The following is a 24,064-nucleotide window of genomic DNA, read 5'->3' as shown; positions in this document are numbered from 1 at the left end:
TCTAGAGCAGTCACCTTGTTCTAGAGTGTCACAGCACTGAGGACCTGCCAACCCCTGTGTGTTCCCTGTGCCCTCCCTGGAATGTTTTCTTCTGCAGCCTTTGGTTCTTCCTTATCATAAATCCTGTGGGATTTAACTTCAAGCTGCTGATCCTTTGGACAGTAATGGGTCTTTAACTTAAACTAGACATACAATTGCAAATGTAAATCCCTCTCCCTTGGGGAATCAGAAAGCAGGTTTGGGATGCAGGCCATGAAGTGCAGGAGTTCACTGAAGTCACAAAGGAGGCCTGACTGACACTGATCCTGCCCCTCGGCTACAGGAATGAGTATGTGCTTCCCACGTGGTGCTCAGTGAAGAGGATGCCGGGGGAGGAGGAGGCTTGAGGTCACCTCCGTCCTGACCTGAGTGAGCAGATGCCAGTGGCAAGTTGTTGGCATGAGAGCTCTGTATCCTGCGGCCTCTCCGCCTCGTGCCTGGCCCCAGACTAAGGACATTTAGGGAGAATAGTGATGCTGTTACAGAGCAATTTAAATTTAGTAGTAGAATGGCTAAGGCTTCGTAGGAGAGTAGGCCTAGAAAGCAACACTCCAAAGTAGTATGTTAGCAACCTTGTTTGTGAGCATGGAATGTGCTGAAGAAGTGGAAACAATAATCAAAGGATTTAGTCAAGCATGTATATAATGATTTGTTACCTTAGATGCGGTAAGGGTCTGTTAAACAGTTTCTAGGAGTAAGACAACCTAAGCAGATTTATGATTAGAGTAGATGATTATCAATTGTTATTAGTATGAAGTATAAACTTGTTTGTAACTGAATGTAACTGTTTTGCTGTGGAAACTGCACGTAAACTTGTTTGTGTAAAAGTATAAAAGCTGAACTGAGAATGAGGGTCTTTGGAATCCTGACTTGGGACGCTAGTCCTCAGGTTCCCGGGCCCCAAATAAAGCACCCCATAAACCGGCACTCTGTTGGTTTGTGTCTTTGTTACGGGCAACAATGCCAACTCGCGTCTCGCACCCAAACCTGGGCCCTGCACGCTCCTTCCCCCCAGCTCTGTGTCCCGCTGTCCCGCTCAGTGCCCCTGGGCCCCGCACACTCCATTCCCCCCGTGTCCCGCTGTCCCGCTCAGTGCCCCTGGGCCCCGCACACTCCATTCCCCTCGTGTCCCGCTGTCCCGCTCAGTGCCCCTGGGCCCCGCACACTCCATTCCCCTCGTGTCCCGCTGTCCCGCTCAGTGCCCCTGGGCCCCGCACACTCCATTCCCCTCGTGTCCCGCTGTCCCGCTCAGTGCCCCTGGGCCCCGCACACTCCATTCCCCTCGTGTCCCGCTGTCCCCCTCAGTGCCGCCGGTGCCGCCCCGCGCCGGGCGGAGGAACCGCAGCGCGCCCGCCCCGCCCCGCGCCCGGCGCGCGCCCGCCCCGCCCCGCGCCCGGCGCGCGCACGCGCGGTGCGTGCAGGCGCGGGCCGGCGGCGGACGCGGCGGTGCCGGTGCCGGTGCGAGCCCCAGCGAAGCCCCAGCGAAGCCCCAGCGAGCCCCGAGCGGCACCGCGGCCGGGCCGGGCCGGGCCCGGGGGCACTGCGGGGCACCGCGGGGCATGCTGAGCGCGCCGCGCAGCCTGCGAGCGCAGCCCGCCCGCCGCAGCGTCGGCCCCGCCGCGGGAGAGCCGCCCGCCCGGGCCGGTGAGTGCCGCGGGGCCGCGGAGGGGCGGTGGGGCGGTGCGGGGGGCTTCGGGGGTGGCGGCGGTGCGGGGCCCGGGGGCTCGGGCCGGGCCGGGCGGAGCGGGGGGTGCGGGGAACGCGCGGGGCGAGCGCCGGGAACGGCGGAAAGGGGAGCGCGGGGCGGCCCCGGCGGCCTCGGCTTCCGCTTCCTCCCGCCCGCACCGCGGCTCGGGCTGCGACCCCGCGGGACGGGGAGGGGAGCCCGGCCGGGCACGGCCGCCTCAAACAGCGCAGGGACGTTCAGGGCGATCGCGGAGGGTCGGCGGAGCTCCTGCGCTGTGCCCGGTTGTGCTGTGTTTGTTTTAAACGAGAAGGGCTTGTTGGCAGAACGGCCTTTAGGTTGGATATCGGGGAAAGGCTTTTCCCCGTCGGACACTGACCAGGCTCCCCTGGGCAGTGGTCACGGTCCCAAGGCTGACGGAGCTCCAGGAGCGTTTGGACAACGCTCCCAGGGACAGGGTGGGATTGTTGGCGTGTTCTGGGCAGGGCCAGGAGCTGGATCCATGGTCCTTATGGGTCCCTTCCAGCTCAGGATATTCTGTAGTTCTTTGAACTGTTTCGCAAAATATATTTAACTAAATTAGTATTTTACATTAAAATAATAAATTAGTAATATATATTACTATGTATATAATATATAATGTAACTTATAATAATATAGTGTAATATATTCTGTATAATACAGTAAATATAATGTTAAATAACTTATAATAATATAGCATAATATTTTATGTGTAATACAGTAAAAATATAATGTTAAATAATCTATTATTTATTATAAATTTAAAATTATTAATAAAAAAACAAACCCGTGTTACATTATTATTTATTATATGTTACATAATGATATATACCAGAATAAAATAATTTGAATAAATTAAATAGGCCTTTAAAATAGGCTTTTTTTTTTTTTTTTCGGTTTTCAGTGGGTTAGACTGAAATAGTCTCCCAGGGATCAAGCAAGGCATGGTAGGACCTCAGCTTTCAGGGCTATGTGGCTCAGGGCATTTAAATATGTATACACAAGCCAGTGTGTACTCCCTGTACTTCCAGAAGCTCCTGATAACCTGACCTTATTTGTGAAGTGTGTCAGACCAAAATTCAGGACGTGGAGGTGTGATCTTCAAGGCTGCCGTGCCACTGGATTTACTGTTCCAAACCATTTCACCCTCTAAACAAGATGTTCTGTAATTACTTATTGTTATTGTTTTGGGCTCTGAAATTCAACCATTTGTGGGTTTGTTTTTTGGGGGGGGGGGCAGGTCTTAATCACAAACCCAAGGGGTTTTTTTTTGAAGAGTTTTAATTTCTGTGCTTGCTAAATTGCCACAGAACTTCATATTTCCTATGAAAAGTTTTCATATTTAGTGTCAGAATATATAATCATAATTAATAAAAAGCTGCTTTTTTGTGTAAAACTCGAGTAGTGTGATTGCTTGCCAGGCCTTTCAGCTAGAAAGCAGCATAGCTGGATCCAGTCTTTGGTTTTGTACACAGCTAATAAACTGTCCTACTGCTTTAGATGTTTACTTCTCCAGGGCTGGTTTTCCCTTCCATCGCAGAGATAACCAGCAAAATGATGATTGGCTGCTTACAGTGTTTGCTCTAAAATCCGTGATATGCCTTATGTAGCCTTTGGAGGAAAAAACTGATCTATTGGTAATTTTTTTATTTTCAGTTTTAAAATTAATAATGGTCTTCCAGTCCTGTTTTTTAAAGGAGAGCATTGTCCTCAGCCTTAGCCAAGCTTTCTGCCCAGCTGCTTCAGTGGGTCCTCATCAGTATTTATTTTAGGTGGTGTAAAGGAACTTTTCTTGCTCACATGGGTATCCTGAGAAGGCAGGGAGTGGAACATGGAATGTTCTGCTGATTGTTGTTGCCACAACACTTGGTTTTCCACTGTTGTTCCACTTTTGACCTGCTTCTGTATTAACTCTGATTCCCTTTTTTTGTTCTAAGAACACGAATTGAAGATCACTGTTGCTTAGAATTTAATTATAAAAGAATCATTCTATGATTCTTTCCCCCCCCACGTAGGTGTGCAAAAATGGCCAAGAGAATTGCAGAGAAGGAACTGACTGACCGAAACTGGGATCAGGAGGACGAAGCTGAGGAGGTAAGTTAAGCATCAGTTCCCCCACCACCACCCCTGTAGGTAGCAGAATAGTTATTGACATGTGCTGTTCATTTTGTGGGTAAAACCTACAGCAAAACTGGTTAAAAGCGTAGCGATTGAAGGTAATTTTATACAAGCGAATTTTATAAAATTGCTTTTTATAAAGCTCCCAATGTATGCAGACCCCAGGGCAAAGCAGCTTCTAAGACTTCAAATGACATCAGTAGCTCAGGGGAAAGGAACTATACATTTCTAGAGGGAACCCCAGGCTTGTTAAAATGCTTTTGGACTCTTCAAATGTGTGAGAGGTATTTACTGAATTCACAGGAAAAGCAGATTTGGTTTCTTGAGATCAATTTTCTTTATGTCTTGTGTGGGTTTTTTTAAGGGCCAATAATAGTAAATTTCAGAACTATGTTAATTTTAGCTTAATGTCCCCACACAGCCAGAGGAATTCGGCAAAGAGTCAAATGTTATGTTTCATCTGATGGTAAAAAGAGCTTTTCATGTTTACTGTTTCATACTTATGGCCCGTGTTTATCTCTGACCAAACTGTGCTTGCTTCTGTCCTACTGGAAGTATTAAATGTTTAGGCCTGTAAATGTAAGAAATAAAACTGACTCTTCCAGGAGTTTGAATATAAGAAAACTTTATTTCCTCACTTATTACAGGGTAGTAATGAGCCATTAGCTGCCTTTGCTAATGTTTGAAGTACAGCAAGTTTCCAGGTATCAAGTAATGTCCAGGTCCTCGGCAAGTTAATCACTACCGTGGTTTTGGGGTGGTTGTGGTTTAACTCCTCCCCTCGTTTGTTAGGGAGCAGGGTTAGAGTCGTGTTCAGAAACCACTGTGCATTTTGAGAATTCCACTGATGATTGCCTGGCTTGCTCCTGCAGGTGGGAACGTTCTCAGTGGCCAGTGAGGAGGTGCTGAAGAACAGAGCCATTAAAAAGGCAAAGCGCCGGAACGTCGGGTCAGAGGTAACGTGGGCACGGGACACGAGTGCTGGGGACGGGCTCAACTGCAGCATATGGCACCAGGCTCAGGTTTCACTTCCCTGGGCTTGTGGTGATGCTGCACTGTTGTCATTTCACTCACCAGCTCACATGTGCAGATGGGTTTTGGCTTATTGTTCCATGGCAAGGAAAAGGTGAGAAATGGCTAATTAGTACCACAAGTATTGACTGGGTGAAGAGAGTATTTGTGAAGCGAAAATGAAGAGTGTTTCAGACACAGTGTCCTCTGCAGATGGGTAAAACAGCACTGGAACTTCTCTACTTCCATTCTTTGCAGAGATGGAAGTCTGGCAATGGAAAGTTCCTAGTTATCCATAGGAGGGCTGAGGGATGTCTCGGAGGCTAAATTAGTAAAAGCCAAAATATTAAACTGTTCTGAGGATGAAAACATATCTTTTGTCAAGACTGCTGCTACTTTTTTGCCTCCCTTTGAAGAGCTTTAGTGCCACCTACTCTTTGCAGTAACAAATGGAAAATTGAAAGGAGGCTGGCCTTTGTTACAGGTTTAGTCCCTGTGAAAGCATTAACCCAGTCCAGCCAAAGTGTTGTCCTTTCAGAAATCCCTGGCAAGTGCTTTGTTGTGTTTTTTGCTACCAGCCAGCCTTTGAACAGGGCTGCCCTATTCCACCCTGTTAGGAATAGGGCAGGAACTGTGCCTGTTGCTCAGATTTGGATGGAATGGGACCAGGCACAGTTAGGAGCTACACAGTTTCTCCTGTGCTTTTGGTCTTCCTCCTGCAGTCCAGGCCATGTAAATGAGGAAGCTGGCTTAGCCCACTGCTGCCTTGAGTAGTTTTAGCCACAAATGTGTTCATTAAAGGGTTGTACTGGGGAAAGGTGATGCAAGAGCTGAGCAGGGGAGATTTGGGGCAGATGGAATAGGAGAAACAGAACTGATTGAGAAGGGGGACCAGGTGGCTGTAGAAGAAATAGTCAGGAGGCTGGGAGCAGGCTGCTGGAGCTGGGAGAAGGGCTAGTACAGGGATCAGGTTTAACCCCAGCAGAGCACGAGACTGAGAACTCCTTGACTGCAGTGAGCCCTGCTCAGCACCAACCAGAACAACTCTCTTCTCAACATTCTTCTCATCCTGAACCCAGAGCACAGCACTGTACCAGCTTCTAGGGAGAAAATTAACTCTGTCCCAGCCAAACCCAGGACAATAGGTTGGACAAAGTCTGAAAAGCAGAAGAGATGACAGGACAGTTGAGGTTGCATAAGAAACCTGTGAAATATTTACAAAAAGGTAAACTTGAATTTTACTGACGTTCCTACATGGAGCAAGCACAATGCTGTAATGGAGGAGACTGCACTTAACTGGACTGTCCAGAGAGAGAGGTGGGACTGATCAGAGAGAGACAGAATAAAAATTGCTACCTAGGAATGACAAACAGGACTGCACTGGAAAAGGTAAAGCACAAAGGGAAGCAGAAGCAGCCCACAAGGTGAGAATGGAATACAACCTAAAATTGGTAAGCTTTGCCATTTCTTCAGTGGCAAAAGCAGATGAAACTCAGAAGCAGTTCTCCTTCCTCTTGATGGTTTTCCAGAGACACTGGAAGCACACTTCCTACAGTAATATTTCATTACCTCAAAAGGCCTAAAAGTACCTAAAAGTGGTAGTGCCTATTTGTATGTTAATCACACTGTCCTTTAGAAACATGAGAAACTATGCCATAAAATAATGTGGTTGTAAAGACAGTGTTCAGAACTGGGTAATGAAAAGGCTGCAGAGACACACATTTTGTGATCGAGTACAGTCTGTCTTTGCTTCTCCCACTGGTCACATTGAAATATTTTGGGTAAATCACAAATGTTTCGTAGGTGACTCCAAAATAGGCTGTTTTGGATGAGGGGCTTGAAGTGTTAGACTCTTAATTGCGGTTTTAAGTGCTAAGAGCTGCTGAAAATAAACCTGCAATTATATATTGGTGTGTAATTATTTAAAGAAAACAACGTGCTACGAGTCTCTAAATAGGTAGTCAAACACATCCGCTGCTCCGAACAACTTCCATGTATCCACTTCCTAGATCCAGATTATTTTCATACCAAACATCTGAGTCCTCCAAAAGCAGTAGCAGTGTGTCACAGGGAAGCTGTTCCCTGTGTTTGCATAGCTGACACAGTAATGCACGGAATGACACGCTGAAAATAAACCAGGGATATCTGGGAATATTAAGTGGGGATGGGATTTGTGTGGAGGAGATGTGTGTAACTGGTTGTCTCTCTTCTTTTCTCTCCCCAGTCTGAAAGTGGAGGAGCTTTTAAAGGCTTTAAAGGCTTTATATTGCCTTCTGGGAAAGGAGGAGGTGGCTTTGGCGGATTTGGGAATGGTGCAGGAATAAAGCCTTTGGAAGGGCTGTCTAATGGAAGCAGTACTGTCTCTAGCACTCCTCCTTTTAGCAGTTTGAAGACCACTCCTGAAACACAATCAGCATTTGGTAAGTTTTAAATAAGCATATCTGAACACATTCATCAATAAAGTCTATATTTATTAGTGAAAAAACAAGTTCAGACCACCCTGTAGTTCCGTTTTAAGGTTTTGAGACTTTATTCCTCTTTGTGAGATTTCTTGAAAAGATTTTAGGCTGCTAGAGGGACAAGTTATCAAATGCCTGCAGACTTGAGAAGTGGGAACTAAATTTGCATTTCCTCTAATATTGGAGGTAGAAGTTTTATAGGCACAAATGGGAATGGAAGAAACAGGCCTAAGACACTCTTGGAATAGTATAAAGCAGCTGGTAACGTGTTCCAGTTAAACAGTTGTCCCAGTTCTTTAAATTTAATTAAAAAAAAAAGCTAATAGAAATTGTCCATTTAGTAAGACTGCAGTTTCTTGATGTGTGGGGGTTTTTTTAAGGTTTTGTTTCTGTATATTTTGCCATTCTTGGTAAATATGTGCTGCATAGCTGGAGTCTTAACCTCTTTTCCCCTGTACAGCTGACATGGCAGACAGTCTTTCTAGAATTGTATCTGTTACATTCATACCTACATTTTAAGGCATTTGGAATACTTTGGCAAGTCTAGCTCCCATGCTTTGGAAGTCCCTGAGGAATATTAGCTCTGCCCCTTTGTGCTGGAGATGGAGAAATGTGACCACTGCCACAGGATTTTGGAGGCCATGTGCTAGAATACAGGTGGTGGAGTTTTGAGCTTTGGAGTAACTTAGATTTCAGTGAGCTTGACTAAATTAGGGGAAACTGAAATACTCAGTGAGGATTTTCTTAGTTTACTGCCTATGTTTTTTATATGGAAACCACTCAAAGCATGCAAAATTGTGGGCTAGTGCACTCAGGGTGTTTTAAAGTGCAAGTAGCAAGAGACAACTTGACTATTTTGACTTAGTAAGTGTTACAGCCTTATAAAGCTGTAAAACCTTTGTGAAATTTTTGGCAAAATACAAAACTTGTGCTTTTTAATGTTCTGTACAAGATTTCTTTTTTTTTTTATTCACTAGCATGCTCCATCTACTTTGTCTGTCCCTTAACAAAGTAACCTTTCTAAATTTAAACCGTGGATCTGTCTCACAGCACTGTGTTGCTCACTGGTACAGCAGTACCTGGGGCAGGGTCAGGTTGGATCTCAGGGAAAGGTTCTCCCTCCCCAGAGGCTGGTTGGGCACTGCCCAGGCTCCCCAGGGCAGTGGGCACAGCCCCAAGGCTGCCAGAGCTCCAGGAGGCTTTGGATGATCCTCTCACGGACAGGGTGTGACCCTTGGGGGTCGTCCTGCACAGGGCTAAGGGTTGGACTCGAAGATCCATGTGGGTCCCTTCCAGCTGGGCATATCCTGTGGCCCAGAAGGAGCATAACTGAGCAGGGATGAGTGACTTGGTAAGAAATACCGGGAACACTGGTTGGGCTTTTCAGAGAACTCCGCTTTCTGGGGGAAGACAACGTTCTTAGCCACGTTCTTGCTGTGCCAGGGTCGCCCATGTCCAACGGCCCCGGTGCCGCAGCGTTTGCAGAGACCAAGGCGGGCGGGGGCAGGCAGGGCTCCTACCACAAACAGCTGGCCGCCCTCAACTGCTCCGTGCGCGACTGGATCGTGAAGCACGTGAACTCCAACCCGCTGTGCGACCTGACCCCCATCTTCAGGGACTACGAGCGCTACCTGGCCAGCATCGAGCGGCAGCACGGCAGCGACAGCGGCTCCGAGGGCGAGCCCGCCGGCACCCCCAGGGCCGCCCCCGCCTTCGGGGGCACGAAGCTCCAGGGCTCGGCGTTCCTGTTCAACAGTGGCAAAGCCGAGGAGGCGCCGGCGGACAGAAAGGCCGAGGCCGAGAAGAAGGAGCCGTCCTTGGGAGCCGCCTCTGCCGTCTCGTTTAACTTCGGCAAGAGCGCCGACAGCCCTGCTCTGGGCTCCCTGGGCTCAGGAACACTCAGTAGTTTCTCCTTTTCTCCCGGGAGTTCGGGATTGTTTGGAAAAGACGCAAACCAGGCCAAGTCTGTCATTGCAGCACCCACCAGTTTACTGGAGGCTCAGGCAGAAAGCAGCAATGCCGATGAGAAAGGTAAATTCTTTTTATTGCTGTTTATAGTCACTTTAGTGGTAAGCTGTGAGTGTGTGCCACTTAAGGATACTGCAATGGTGCAGCAATAGTAAATTGAACGAGATCGTGGCCTGGAGCTGTGTCAGGGCAGGGTCAGGTTGGATCTCAGGAAAAGGTTCTTCCCCCAGAGGGTGGTTGGCACTGACCAGGCTCCCCAGGGCAGTGGGCACGGCCCCAAGGCTGCCAGAGCTCCAGGAGGGTTTGGACAACGCTCCCAGGGACAGGGTGGGATTGTTGGGGTGTCTGTGCAGGGCCAGGAGCCTGACTTCATCCTTGTGGGTCACTCCAACTCAGGCATTGTATATTCCGTGATTCTGTGATCAGAATTGTTCTGGAATTTGAAGTGCAGACCCACACCAGTAATCTGCAAATCCCAACCATGTGCACGGTTTAAACAACACCAAAAGTTTGTGCTTATCAAAACCTACGTATTTCTGTCACATTTACACTTTCTCTAATAGAATATAATCCTTTACCTGGAGACAGGACTTGAAAAGGTGACATTTAAAGCAGCTGGTATGTTCACCTTTGAGTCTGCAGGACATTTCGATCCCTCTGCTTTTCCCAGTAGCTTTATGAAGAGATTCCCATGGTAAAATGCACGAGATACAGAACAACTGAGTCCATTTTATTTAACAGACTGTAAGGCCACCAAAGTTACATTGTACCTGACAGCTTTGCTCTTTGCCTACACTGGGTACAGTGAGCTGATGGAATTCCTAGGAGCTGAGGGATTGGAAAGGCATAATCTGCCACTGTCTCTTGGCTGTCATTCCCACAGCGAATTCCCTTCCCCCAAGTTAAACCTGGCTGTTGGAAGTCTTTATTGTACTTTACTTGAATTTGTGGAGCATGTTCTTTGAAATGTGAAAACTGCTTTGTGTCAAACCCGAAGGTTTTGACTAATTAAGCTTTGGATTTTTAGGGTTTGATTGTCTGGTAGGGGTTGGGTATTTTCACCCCACTTAAACTGAAGATGAGGATGGAGTTGTTTGAGGGGCTGAAGGAAAAGCAAGTAACACTTCTTTTTCTGTAGCTGAAGCTGCTGCAGAGCCCAGAGGGACTGAAATGTGTTCTGGCCACACGTGTGCATGTCAAACATGGCATGCACAAGGGAGCTCTAAGTGCCAAAACCACCCTGCAGGCTCTGTGCTCACATTAACATATTCCAACTTTCTGTTTGAAGGAGGAGAAGAGGAGGAAGAAGAGCCACCAAAAGTCGTTGTTAATGAAATAAAAGAGGATGATGCTTTCTACTCAAAGAAGTAAGTGACTCTGACTTGGAAAACAAAATTCATACCTATATATTGCTATTCTTCACTGCAGTGCATGATGAAGGACACCTTCTTTACTTTGTAATTGATAAAGCTTGTTGGGAATCCATATAGAGTATGAACTTGTAAAAAAGTTAATTACAGGCAAGAATTTGCAATGCCTTACTAAAATTCTTCTGTATCTTGGACACAACAGTAATAGTTTGTGTTCTGGTTGTGATCTGTTTTTTACAAGTGAAGATGTTCTTGCCTTTGTCAGGTTTTGTGAGTTTAAACTGCAGGGCTACCACAAAAATTTCATGCTGTGCTGCTGGAAAATCCACCAGCTGCTCAGTTATTTGCACAGCCTAAAATAAGACTCTTCAGCTGGAAAATGCTGATTGTTGTGTGAAGGAGTGAACAAGCTGTGCTTTTAAGCACAAAATGAGACCAGCTGTACTAGAGGCAGCTTTTCAAGGTGTGTTCAGTAGTCCAAGTAATTGACACTCGGCACAGAATTTGTCCTGCTACCAAAAGCCATTAGTTTTATCTGAGAGAAGGTGTGTGCTAATTTATTAGGAATGGTTTATTAGGTTATTAGAACTTCACTTAAAAATGTTTATGAATTCTACATAGAAGTTCTCCCATAACTTCAGAACATTACAGCAAGTTCTTTGTAATTAGTGTTTTTTAAAGTAGCTGATACAGTTACTGCTCCTCATAGACCCTGAGTACAGGTTGCTCTGCACTTTACTTTTCCCTGAAAGCAGTACATTTGCCATTTCAGTACTGAAAGAAGTAATTACCTTTCTCTTTGAACTGCAAGTGCTGTCTGTTAGCCCATGAAACAAGGTCAAGAAGAATAAAGATTATTTTACATCATGTTAACTCCTGGTTATTGTTACTGTGAGTCAGATGGGTGCCTGTACTTGGTGTACTTGAGAGATATTGTTATGTCTTTAATCTCTACATGGCTGCACAAACAAGGGGTTTGAGTTTGTTTTATTTTTTCCCCCGCAGGTGCAAACTGTTTTACAAAAAGGATAATGAATTTAAAGAAAAAGGGGTAGGAACATTACATTTAAAACCAGCAGGAAATGAAAAAACTCAACTCCTAGTCCGAGCAGATACCAATTTAGGTAAGTAAAGTTCTTCCAGTAGCAAGTGTTGATGTGAAATTCCTTGCTAAGCATTAGGATATTTTTGTGGTTACACAGCATAACAGCCACAGTTAGTGAAAACCTTTCTACTTTTTATTTTCTCTGAATAATTTCAAGTACTTGAACAAGCACTTGAATGCCTCTCCTGAGCATTACAGAAGAGAGCATGTGAAGCTGTGCAAGGAGTAAAAGGCTATGGTGTATGTTCGGGAATTCCTTCCCCCCACTTTTTTACAAGCTTTTCTCCATCCCTGGCTTCAGTGGCCTTGAAGCTTGGCTTAAGGTCCAGCTTCCATAAAATTGAGTATCTGGTTGTAGAATCCCTGAGGACTAAAGCCAGGCTGCACTGAAGGGCAGGGTACATCTCAGCTCCCTCCTGCCTTCATCCACAGCGGGGTGTTAGAAGTCTTTCCTTTTTCTCCAGCTCACACACTAAGACATTTGAGCTTGGGGAGTCCAAGCTTGGGGTTTCTAGAAGCTGCTGCAGTCATAGTGATGCACTTTCCTTTTTGCTGTCTTCACACAGTGCTGTATTCCTTTCCTAAAATCTCACTGTGTTGAAAAACTGAACTGGAAAGGGAGGCGAAGACTGACTTTTCCCTAATTCTGCTGCCATGTTCTGAGCTATTTCCCAGGTCTATAAATGTGTGTGTCTCCTGTGGAACCAGACTGGAGTTTGTTTGCTGCTGTTTAGTAGCCCACTAACCCTGGAGCTCTGGCACTCACTTCTCTCTTAACTCATGAAGTGGTTTAACAAGTTGCCACAGAGCTGTTGTCAGTAACCTGGCACAGACCACACCAGCTCTGTGGGAGGATTTGGGGATACAAAGTACTTCCTGCACCCTGGTTTGTCCCATTAACACCTCTGTCTGCATCAGAACTAACATTTTGTTTCTGCTTCTGAACTGCACCCAATGGTCAGAACTAAGCACTGGGACTGGATTCCGCACTTGCTCCTTCTGCCTTTTCCCTGTGTGTCCCTGCTATCAAATTCTTCAGGCTCCTCCCTCTAAAAAAGGAGGGTGCAGTATTTTCAGAGATTTCCTCATTCCTGCTGAGGAAGGAAATCTGAGAACAATGGCCCTGAGCAGATGCTCAGGGAAGAATAAGACAAACATACCTGATGTTTGTGAGTTGCCTTCCCTCCAAACCCTCCTAAATCCCTGTTTAGTACCTGTACTAACACTGTATTGCAGTAAAAGCTGAACAGTGGCTAATGGTCATTTTTCCCCCCTCCTCACCTGCAGGGAACATACTGTTGAATGTCCTAATTCCACCTAAGATGCCATGCACAAGAACTGGGAAGAACAACGTTCTCATAGTTTGTGTCCCCAATCCACCGATCGACGAGAAGAACCCGACTGCTCCTGTCACCATGTTAATAAGGGTGAAAACAAGTGAGGATGCAGATGAGTTGCACAAAATCTTACTGGAGAAAAAGGAGGCTTAAAATAAGTTGCAGTCAGTGATTTGAGGAATTATTGCCAAACTGCTGCTGCTCTTTTTTCCTTCCCTAACTTCACTTGAACATTTAACTCTTTACTCTGATATTAAGAACTGTTATAGGAATTCTGGAAAAAATTATGTGAGGAAAAGCTAAACTAGCTAATAAAAGCTTTAATAGAACACAAGTGTTGGACTGTGCTCCCTCATTTTTCAGTGTCTAAATGCAGGACCTCTTCTGGATAAAGCACATGGATATAAATCCAGGCGTATGTTTTTAGCACCACTCGACCAAATGGACTGAAATCCGAGCACAGAAACACGGTACCAGAGCTTCCTCACAGACTGATGCAATGCAACCACCTCCTGCTTTGAGAAGGGAGGATGTCCAAGTTTACCTGTTGAAACTGTTTGTAGACTCCAGTTTTTAATTTTGATTGGTCTGTTGTATTCTTTCTGGTGAGACTGGTTTCTTACTGGGTGACAACACTGCACCCCACCACAGATGATTTGTACTGTGCTGTGTCTGAACTCTTACAGACCCACGTGCTTTTGGGACTCAGAGACTGCAGATGGTGACAAGAAAATTTGCTTGTGTAGTCCTGTTGACAGTGGTGTTTTCTAGAGAAGAACTGTCACTTCTGTCCTTACTGTAGCAACAAGCTCATGATGTGCAATAGTAGAAGCAGACAACTGGAAGACAGTTTATCTGGGACCACACCAGCATCCCCTGGCTCCTGACACACCAGAGGCCAAGGGCTGCACTTCCACGATGGTCCTTCCAAGGTGTTTGTCCTCCCTCCTTGGGCCACACCTGCACCCCGGCTGAGGCAGAGCTGTACGTGTTGTATTTGTCCTGCTGCTGGTACTTGCTGAGCAGAGCTCTTCCCACAGCCAAACTTCAGGGCTTTTGTAGACCTTTGTGTTGCCTCTGGCCTTTCCTTGCCCCTGTGCTGAAGCTGCAGTGCTGTGCTGCACAATGTGCAGCTTTAGGACAAGCTTTCTGTTGCACGTAGGGAGCGCTGGGTTAATCTACAACTTAGTTGTCAGCTGTGTTAAAGTTACCCATGTGGCAATAATGGATGGATCAGAACACTGATTCTGGTCTTGGTTTCCATCTCAGCATTATATCAGACTCTGTTTGGTGGTTTAATCCTTTTCTTTTGCAAATCTTGTTTGCTAATAGACACTAGGGAAACTCCTTCCCTAGTAATTGTTTTTCTACTGCACTCCCAGCTCTGGGACCTCTCCGAGAGCTCGGGGTTCATGTTAAACTTGAAGTGCTCTCTTGGCTCAGCTCTGGAAGATGGAATGAACATGCCACCCTGCCTCTGGCTAATGTGACACACAGGAAAAACCCTGCCCTTCCTTAAAAAATTCCCACAGGCCATCTGGAAATCCACCCTACTGGCATCCTGTGGGCAGGGAAAAAGGAGTAGCACCATTTGCTGAGGTGCAGCACATCTCACCTGTCCCCCCTGCTCTGGGGGGACAAAAGCTGCCTCTAGGCCTAATTTACTGCACAATTCAGGTTATGGCCTTTTTTCCCCTCTTAACTAAAAGGAGGAAAAACTTGATAGGATCTATAGCCCTCTTGACCAAAGTTCAAAAACAAAGGCCTTTGCTCACGTTTCAGCTACGCTTGGCTACAGGAACTGCATTTTTAACACTGAAGTGTAAGAGGAGATTTTAAGGTATTATTTGAAATATAAACTGGTGCCTTTGGGGGTTTCTTTCTGCATCTGGCTCAGTACTTAAACCATAAAAAGTCAGTGACATTACTTTCCTCAAAATAAGATGCTTTTTTTAAAAAAAAAAAAATCTTGCTGCTGCCTGAATTGGAGGGGGTGTGTGCTCATTGTGCATGAATGAAAAGCAGAACATTTAGTCCAGGCTCAGGTCTCGGGTCCAAGGGCTCAGTTAAATTTGCATTTGTCTTTTGAGTGTTGTCTTACCCTGTTCCTGCAGGCAGGTTGGTAGAGCAGAGCTCTGGCTGTGCATCCCCTGAGGAGCAGCTCTGTCCAGGTGTGCCCGTGGGCTCAGCCTTCTGTTTGTTTGCTTCCCAAAGCTCCTGGCTCTGGAACTGCTCCTTCATCCAGAGAAATGCGGACCAACAGGCTGACCTTGCCCTTCTCTCCTCGTGCTGTGCCTCTGCAGTGGGGCAGGCTGGGGTCCTGCACACGCACACGTGGCCCAGCTCTGACAGTGCAGCTCTGCCCTGTCTCCAAGGGGGAGCACAGAGGGGAAGGGAAAATAAGCAGAATAATAATAAACGGTGTTGGAAAAAATTAAACCTTACCATAGCCACGGTAGCAAGTCAGGTATTCTCCTAGCTGTGGGAAAGACTGAGATGAGACACCTGAATTCTCCAGTGTGTGCATTTATCAGCAAAGGCAGGGGAAGGTAAATAATTGGGATGTTGTATTCATTAGCGTGTCAAATATATGCACAAACATACAACTGTAAACATTTACATGGGGAAAGTTGCCCCTGAAAGGACAGGGAAGAATTTTACTGCAGATCAGACTTTAATCAACATCAGTTCCTGGTGACCCTGCCATTATCTGGATTATGGAGCAGGAAGTCACACACTTTTCCCTTGGTGCTCAGGTCTAGAGCCCAGCCCTTCTGCAGCACTGTCAGAACAGAGACATTTTTGATGATGCTTCAGTTTCTAGTCGAGAAATATTAACATACACAAATGCTGTAGAAGGTCAGAGATTATGACATAGAAATAAAGGCCTAAAATGAGTTAAAAGCAAACGTTAGTGGAGAGCACAGACATCAACATAGTAATGCCTTCATAACAAAGTGGCTCATGCTATCCAAGGAAGGAATTTTGATCAGAATTGCTACTCCAGGAGGCATTCCTGTATCTTGGGAGACATTTGATGTATTTAACAGCTGGATATCAGACACCTGATGTTAAAGATGCAAGTTCCTGCCCTCGTTTGCGTTAATGCCTTCGCTGTCCGTAGGTGTTTGAGTGTCTTATGGATCATCCATTCCTCCTGCTACTCTGATTTGGGAGTTTCAGCTGCTTAGAAATCTTTCCTTTCCCTCCCACCTCCCCACCCAGAAAAATCAAGATCTCTGCTTTTTAATTCTCAGAATCATCGCTAAGGGAGGATTATTACACTTGGTTTGAATTTTATTTTAAAATATTAACTGCAACATGCAAGGATTTTTTTTTTGTTTTTAATGTACTTAAAATTATCTATTTGGGAGCACGACAGTGTGTTCCTGTAATCCTTTTTGGTTGATGGATGTAAAAGTTTAATTTAAATTTACAGTTCAAACGAACATGTTGTAGAACATAAATGAATCAGGAGGTTTGCTTTGCTGTTACAAACTGCAGTTCAGCTCCCTTTGCAGCACTGTAACATTTAAAATGTCCTTAAAGACTTTCTTTCTGATGCCTTAACTTATTTGCATTTGAGAAAATTTTGTAGCTGGTGCCTGTGTGCAGAAATTAACTGACATTAAACAACTGAAGTGGCATGAGCTAGTCTAAATCCAATGAAAATGCTGAATGTGATGATTTGTTAGTTGTTAATAGATTTCAAAATGCTCTGAATTTTTCAGTGGATCCTTAAGTTTTACATAACTTGTCATGTACCAATGTTTTCATTAGTTCTGATACACTGGGGACGTGTACAAAAATCCATGGAAAATGTGAATAAATGAATGGGAGATTCATTTGTCTTGTGTCAATCACAGTCATTTTGAGTGCACAACACCATTAATAAAATGAATTTTACAACCAGTTGCTTGCAGGTGAACTCCTGCCTGGAAAACCCTGCTGCTAAAAGAAGGAATGTCCTGCCCTGGCCCTTCCTCACTCAAACCTGGAGTTTGTATCAGTAGAGAGCCTCATCTCTACCCAAACTGCTCAGGATGTTTTGAATAAAGAAACAGAAGCAGAATTTACATGGTTTGAAGTAGTCATTAATATACTTACCCACGTTTCTGGTAGGTTTGTGTACTGCTCATTTTTTTAAGGCATTGTTTAGAAATTCTGAGCATCCTGAACATAATGAGTTTGGTGGGTATTTCTGTTAGGGACATCTTACCCTTTACTGAGGGGTGACACTGAAAAGAATCATGGCTGGAAGTCTGCAAAGGCTTCAAGATATGAACAGAAACTTCCTGTCAGAAACTTCTCAGTACCACTGAGGAAAAAGTGTGACTTTGCTTTACTACCTTAGAGCACAGATGGCAATAACACAGTACAAAACCTTTTGTCTAAACTAGTTCTGGAGCTCCACCTGAGCTGGTGGGTGCTTGGGGCAATTCTGCTGACTGCAGTTCCAGGGAAAACTTGCAGGTGGTTTCTCCACTGTAAAAAGCAAATTCCTAACGTTGAAGAGAAAACGGTGGATTACATACCAAACTTAATTAATCTGGCAGTTCCTGAAATCTGTGCTTCCTTACCTTCACAGTGAGGTCAGAAATGACTCCTGTGACCAGCCACCTGTGCTGATCTCCTCCTGTGCTGGGCAGGGCACCACGGACATCCACAGCGGGGAGCACGGCATTCCGAATTCGTGCTGAGATGAGAGCCTGGATAATAACTCCTCCTGCTCCTTGATGCTACATCCATCACTGCCATTTTCCAAGGAAAACCCACTCTGACACTTGCAGTGATGAAAGAAGGTTCTGGCCACCCCCTTGTCCTTGGGGAGCAAAGCAAAGCCCCCACGCTGAGTGCAGGGTTAAGGCATTCGCTGCTTCCAGCAGGGTTTGGATGAACACAAGGGTTGCATCCGAATTAAAGGCTGAGTGCAGGACTTGGAAAAGTCTGTAGACTTGTAAACTGCTCCTGCTGAATCTCCCCAGCAGGAAAAGCAGAACCACAGACATAAGCACACTTCAGTGTCCAGGGGAGATGGGAGGGGACAGAGCAGGGGTGAGTCAGCACATGCTGCAATGCTCAGAACACACAATTTCAGGCAGCGCAGGGATAAAGGGTGAGCTCGTTTTTGTGCCACTGCACAAACCCTCACTGAAGTTCTTCCTGAACTAATCAGGAAGAAATCATTACAGCCATCAGTCCTCACTACCATGCACCGCAAAAACTTAAATGTTAATGACTATGTAATTAAACACGGATCATCAATTTAAAAGGGTTGTTCTAAAGGCAAAAAGCTTTTCCAAACAAATTCAGGACCACGCTGACTCTTACCTTCTTCTCCCTTACCCAATGCCAAGTTGTCAGAGACTGACCACTGAGAAAAAACACGATTAACAGAGCCCACGGTCGTTTAAGAGGTCTGTTTATTGGCTGCAGGGTCCAACATTTTCTTCACTGCTGCCATATGCAAAGTCACCTCTGTTTTTGGTGCACAACGTTCTCCTTGCTCTTTGTTCACAGGGCTCAGTACAGTGCCAGCATGATTTCCAACCCATCACCTTTTAAGCAACACTGATGAACCGATGGGGCAAATAAAACCCAAACCATGCAACATGTGTTAGGCTGAGAAAATGAAGCTGAGAATATTTATATATTTACACAGAGAACGTTCAACATTGCAACCTGCTCGCAGACTCGTGTTCCCCTGACCAGGTATCCCAACAGCTACATTCTGGTGTAAAATACTCCTTCTTCTTTAAGGTTTGGTGTAAAAGCTGCTTATTCCACAATGCCTTTAACTGGATTCTACTGCACCTACTTGTGACACAGAATTCCTACACACCAGCACCACACACTGCCAGTCACACCCCACAGGACACAGTAAGGCATTCACAGACCTCTGACTGCTGTGACCACAGGAAATCCATTTTCCAGAGCTTTCAGCTGTGACCTCTGGAAACCATGAGAGCCTTTCAAACACAAAGGGCGAGTCCCTAAGAGATGGATTGTTCTTCCAAGAACTTTAAACTTGTCATTCCTTGACACTGCTACACACAACACAGACAGAATTTAAGACTAATACATTAATTTCCTAAATAAAAATTTGTTCTTAAACCCCGCTGGGTAACAACAGGGCTTAGGCACTTCTGAAGGTTTTGTCTTACATCTGTCTTTAATATGGGGAAGTTTCAGACTACAAAATACAGGACAAGCAATCATCTGGAATGGGAACAATTGAGAACTGGCAAGAAGCAGGTCAATAGTCTAAGAGCACAGACTGTTTCTCTGGACTCCACATCCACACAGAACTTCAGTGACCACATGGGATTCTGCATATGAGGGTCTGCTGGAAGAAATCTGTCTGCAGAGCCAAGGACTTCACTGTCTAAATTAAAACCTGTGTAAGAACATACTTTGGGAAAACCACTTCACTGTGAAAAGCCACCTGTGCAAACAAATCTCTTTTCTGGAGAGCACACCGTGCCCAGAAATGGAAAACTGAGTGACAGCGACCCAGAGCCCAACACACCCAGGCCTTGTAAACAATGAAGACCAGGAGAATGGAAAGGGAAGGAATGGGGACCACACAGACTGGGTTAGCCCAGACAGCTGAAAGACTTGTGGCGCTTCTGAAAACAGCTTCTTTTGAGAGGAGACTTGGAATCCACCCTGTGCTGGCTGGCAGTCAGAGAACACAACTTCACACACGTGGTGTCTCTAAGGCAGAGCAACAATCTGCTAATACAAAATAGCTGATTTAAGAGATTTCTGGGAAAAAAAAAAAGGAAAATAAAAAAAGGCTTTGTACTTGTTAAATTGACAGCAGTGAAAAGCCTGCAAAGGGTGAGAAGATGCACATCCTTGCATTTGACACCTAACAATACACAACATCTATGAAGGGCCCAAGCCTCCATCTCCCCAGGGGAGATGGGCAGCAGGATGGAAGGAGTTAACTGAGCAAGGAGGTGTGCTGGGATTCTGCAAATAAATAAATAAAGCTGTTCTGCAAAGCTTCCCAATTGTGTTAACCCCGTGCTGCATCCTCAAACACCACCAGAACCAGTGGAACCCACTGTGCTCCAACAGTTCAGAGCCAAAGGGCCTTCATGGCCTGCAGGACACACCAGCTCCATCCCCAGCAATTATTTAAATGGCCAACAGAGGCTTAAAATGGTTTACTGCTTAGGAGCTACAGAATTAACCACCCTCCAAATTAATGGGGTGAGAGGTTCCTATTAACATTCCCTTTTCTTTTTTGGTGTAGTGCAACAGCATGCTAAGGGGCCAGCTGTGCCATCCTGACCCAAGCAAAACTTTGATGAACTTCCCTGTCAGTCTGTCCACACAAGGACAATAAATTATAACTTTCAGGGTCTGTTTAAAAGCAGAACAAAATGTGGAATTTGGTAACGGAAAGTGGGAACCACAGGCTATACATAAGGAGTCCAAGTCAGTTGTTTAGAGAAGGAATAACTGAGAATCTGGCACATCTTTGTTTCTGAAAAGCACTATTGACATTCAGTAGACTGTTTGACCTCTATTTTCCATGGATGGCCACAAGGGCATACCTGTAGTCCTTTTCCACTAGAAAAGGTGAGTCTTCCACATACCTATAGCATATCCCACTAGCAAGATACAAGAAATAAACCGATTTTTTTAGGACACTGCAGCCCTTCAAACACTAGACACCAAAATGCACCCACGTACATGTAACAAAGCAGACGACACCTCCTGCATGACAGGTGTGGGATCTGAGCTGTGCCCTCGGTAACACTGCCTTCAAACTCATGCACTGTTTGCTGCATCACCCCTCACCTGCTCCGAGATCTTACACTGCAAGGTTTGCTCAGTCTTTCAAATCACACAACATGAAGCTACCTAAACACAACACACAACACCAAGGGAGCATTACAAACTCCTGTCGACTGAGAAGTGTTCAGGCACCTACCACTGGAGTTCCTGTCTGGATACATTTCCCTTTCTCACGTGTTATTCCTCTGGCTGGCTGACTGAAAGGTATCAGTTGTCATTAGGAGCACAAACACCAACCCTCTCTCCCTTCCCTCCCCAGTGAATATCTAAAGGAAAACCAAGCACTGGTTTGCCCAGTCCAGCAGTATGAAAGTGCAGAATGAGGAGTACACTGAGAGGCTTGTTCTCCAGCTGGGGAGTGGTTTAATTCCCAGCCTGGGCCAAGGGAGAACACTTGTACGGACTGACATCAGGCACTGACTACCTGGGGATCTCAGGTAAGCACCAGGCTGCCTGGCAAGGTCCTTGAGAGGGCACTTCAGCTGGTGGGTGAGGCCTCCACCTGTGCCCTGGCTCAGGGACAAAGCCTGGGGCAGTGGGGTTGGTGGGAACACCCTCACGTGCACACTCACACAACCACGTGGGCCACAGGCACCGGCCAGGGCTGCACTGAAAAGTGGCTGTGCTGCCAGTGACCAAGTGAACACCTTCCTGGTGCTGCTGCAACACATTTGAAGCCAACTAGAAGTGGTCAGCTATCCCTGTCATACACTCATGCTGCCGGTGTAAGAACTGCTGCCACCCCGTGCTGAGGTGACAGCCCCCAGGCCTGGCCTCAAGCACAGACAGACCTCCTTACCACGCTGGAGTCACCACGCTGGGCTGAATGGCAAATTTAGTCTGCCTTTATGCTGAAGTGGAGCTATTTCCATGGCATCTAGCCTGAGGAAAAAAAGCAGAAAGTCCTGTTTGAGAGGTCAAGTCATTAGATGCTACTGAGAGAACAACAGCAAAGCACTTGGGCAAGGCCAGGTATGAGGGAGACAAAGGTCCAGGCTCAGAGCACGTGCCACTTGGTACCTGCAGCAACAGCGTCAGGTTTGGGTGCTCAGAGTCTGAAAAGTGACAAAAATGGCATCTCTGCTCTCCCTCTGTGCGTGTGGGGAGTCTGACATGCCCCAAGACACGTCAGCCCTCCTACTGCTGTGCCAGCTGTGCAGTCCTAAATAAACTCAAGTACGGACTGGCTCCCATATCAAAAGAGTGAGCCAGAGCACAGTAGTCTCAGTATTCAATCATTTTGTTTTCATATCCAGGACAGCAGAGTTTTGCTGTTTAGAGAGAGCTGCACTTCATGTGTAAACATAAGGCTGTTTTCCTGAGAGCTCCTGCCACACCACTTTGAGACCTCCCATTACGCAATTTTTAGTCACTTTTCAGAACAGAACTATGTTTCCATCTTTTGTATTTCCAGAAAACTCTCTGTGCTTCAGTACGGAACAACCAGGAGATGGGGGATCTGGGCAAGCTGCCCGACCATTGATCAGCTCTCATGCCCTCCTGGCTACAAATGGCACCACAAGGATGACTCTACGTACTCTCAAGTCCAGTGCATGCAGGAGGATGTTGGTTACCGGGAAGGTTTTAGGCCCTGGAGTCCGATCACGGCCTCCTGTTTTTCCATTTTAGACTCAAACTGGCATTGACTCAGCTGAGAGAGAGATAAGCAGCATTAGTACTGGAGATGAACCTCGGCTTTACTATAGCAGCACATTTTAGCCTTCTTTTCCCTGGCTCGTTTTCTTAGCCAGCTCTTGAGGATGAAAATGTTGCTGTTCTTTGGTAGATACGGAAATCCGTCAGCAGAGTTCACCTGCCCTAACACTGACACACGAAAAATGGGAACATTTTCAGCCTCTTTTAAGCTCTGGCCTGACCTGCTGCACGTACCAAAATGGCAATGTGTCTTTGTAGGCTCTTTTTCCCTCAGCAGGACACGACTCTCTCGTCCCTTCGCCCCCCACCCGCACAAAGCCGTTCCCACGAGTCTGTGGCCAGAGTCTGTGGAACTATGTCCGTCAGCAAGTCAGTAGGAAATTCCCAGAATGTTTCTCTCAAAGAGTATAAAGTTTAGCACATTCTGTACATATGGTTGGTTTCTCAGTTATAAAGTAAACACAGTAGCAAACTGTCCATGAAGTGTTGACTCGGTTTAAACGCAGCCCCTTCTCATTTTATCTTGCTGAGAGAGTCCCCTCCCAGTCAGAAACGCTCCAGCGACGTGGGCATTCGGTGTGTGACAGCAGAGGAAGGAAGAAAGAGGCACTTTTGATCGGCTGGTATTCCTGGACTTCCCTTTTTCCCGCGGAGGTTGTGTTCCGACACTAGGTGGTAGTGCTGGCACGGGAACCCGCTGTGCATAGGCACTTGGCAACTCGGCTCCAGGCAGGGCCCGCTCGGCTATGTCATCAGGATCGGCTTCTGCCGCACTTCCAGGATATCTGCGCAGGGGACACAAACACACGGCGAGCTTAGGGAGCTCCTGGAAGCAGCCCCAGCCCCGGGAAGCACATGGACTGCAGCACAGCCCACCGGGAATCTAAAACGTCCCAGTTCGCCGGGATGCAGCTGGGAGGGACTGAGGGATGGGAAACTGCAAATCCTCAGGTGGAGAGGACAGCTGGTCTACCCTCGTTTACACTGGGATGAAGCAACGCGTGTCAGACATGGGGACGCAGCATCTTCCAGGGAAACAAGTGGTAATGGATCAAGGGTTGGACTTGATGATCTCAGAGGTCCCTTCCAACCCAGCTGATTCTATGATTCTATGAAGTGCCATTAACAAGAGATGCCAAAGGGTTTTCCCCTTCTTGAAGGGAGAAATGCAACATCTCCAAGCCCCTTTGAGAGACTTCTGGATCTGAAGATGTGGGGACAAATCATTCAACTGGTTCATCCTTTCTCTACAGCCCAAAGCCCACATTTCTGCCCTCAAAAAGCTACCATAAAAGCCACTCCTCAGCTCCATATTGTCCAAATGTGACAGAATATGAACCTGTAAAATTTCTGTCATGATCATGGGCATCTTTCTAAATATGACAGTAAAACCAACATGCTGGCAAAGACAGTACACTGGGAAAACTGGAAACTGGGCTGCTATGTCCTTTTGAAGGCTGCATAAAGAACAAAGAACGTGGGAG

At 46.3% G+C, this 24,064-nt stretch overlaps 2 protein-coding genes across 7 annotated transcripts in view; one reads left to right on the top strand and one right to left on the bottom strand.

The window, feature by feature from the left end:
• Positions 1-1,632: 1,632 nt before the first annotated feature.
• Positions 1,633-16,955, top strand: NUP50 (nucleoporin 50). Of its 2 annotated transcripts, none has more exons than XM_017826583.1 (8): positions 1,633-1,683; positions 3,760-3,838; positions 4,735-4,818; positions 7,098-7,293; positions 8,776-9,363; positions 10,589-10,667; positions 11,676-11,794; positions 13,063-16,955. In XM_017826583.1, exons 2-8 carry the CDS (start codon positions 3,770-3,772, stop codon positions 13,263-13,265), a joined length of 1,338 nt encoding a protein of 445 aa, XP_017682072.1. In that variant the 5' UTR covers positions 1,633-1,683; positions 3,760-3,769; the 3' UTR covers positions 13,266-16,955. The 2 variants fall into 2 exon arrangements, with proteins under 2 accessions (XP_017682072.1, XP_017682073.1); XM_017826584.1 differs by lacking the exon at positions 1,633-1,683 and adding an exon at positions 3,290-3,381.
• Positions 16,956-18,517: 1,562 nt separating this feature from the next.
• KIAA0930 (KIAA0930 ortholog) overlaps positions 18,518-24,064 on the bottom strand; it is a 40,473-nt gene continuing 34,926 nt past the window's right edge. For 3 of the 5 annotated variants that reach the window (XM_017826585.1, XM_017826588.1, XM_017826587.1), the window contains one exon: positions 18,518-23,365. In XM_017826585.1, coding sequence (XP_017682074.1) covers positions 23,325-23,365 — 41 coding nt within the window. In that variant the 3' untranslated portion in view covers positions 18,518-23,324. The remainder of the gene's footprint in view (positions 23,366-24,064) is intronic. The other 2 variants (XR_001876707.1, XR_001876708.1) reach the window with 2 other exon arrangements.

This window comes from Lepidothrix coronata, unplaced genomic scaffold, assembly GCF_001604755.1.
Source record: "Lepidothrix coronata isolate B3197 unplaced genomic scaffold, Lepidothrix_coronata-1.0 Scaffold129, whole genome shotgun sequence".
NCBI lineage: Eukaryota > Metazoa > Chordata > Aves > Passeriformes > Pipridae > Lepidothrix > Lepidothrix coronata.
This window is presented reverse-complemented; position numbering and strand designations above follow the sequence as displayed.

Excerpts from the sequence above, each read along its gene's own strand:
- NUP50 (XM_017826583.1), top strand. The coding sequence starts at position 3,770 with ATGGCCAAGAGAATTGCAGAGAAGGAACTGACTGACCGAAACTGGGAT. Across the intron at positions 3,839-4,734 it reads AGGAGGACGAAGCTGAGGAG|GTGGGAACGTTCTCAGTGGC; the intron begins GTAAGTTAAGCA and ends TTGCTCCTGCAG. Across the intron at positions 7,294-8,775 it reads TGAAACACAATCAGCATTTG|GGTCGCCCATGTCCAACGGC; the intron begins GTAAGTTTTAAA and ends TTGCTGTGCCAG.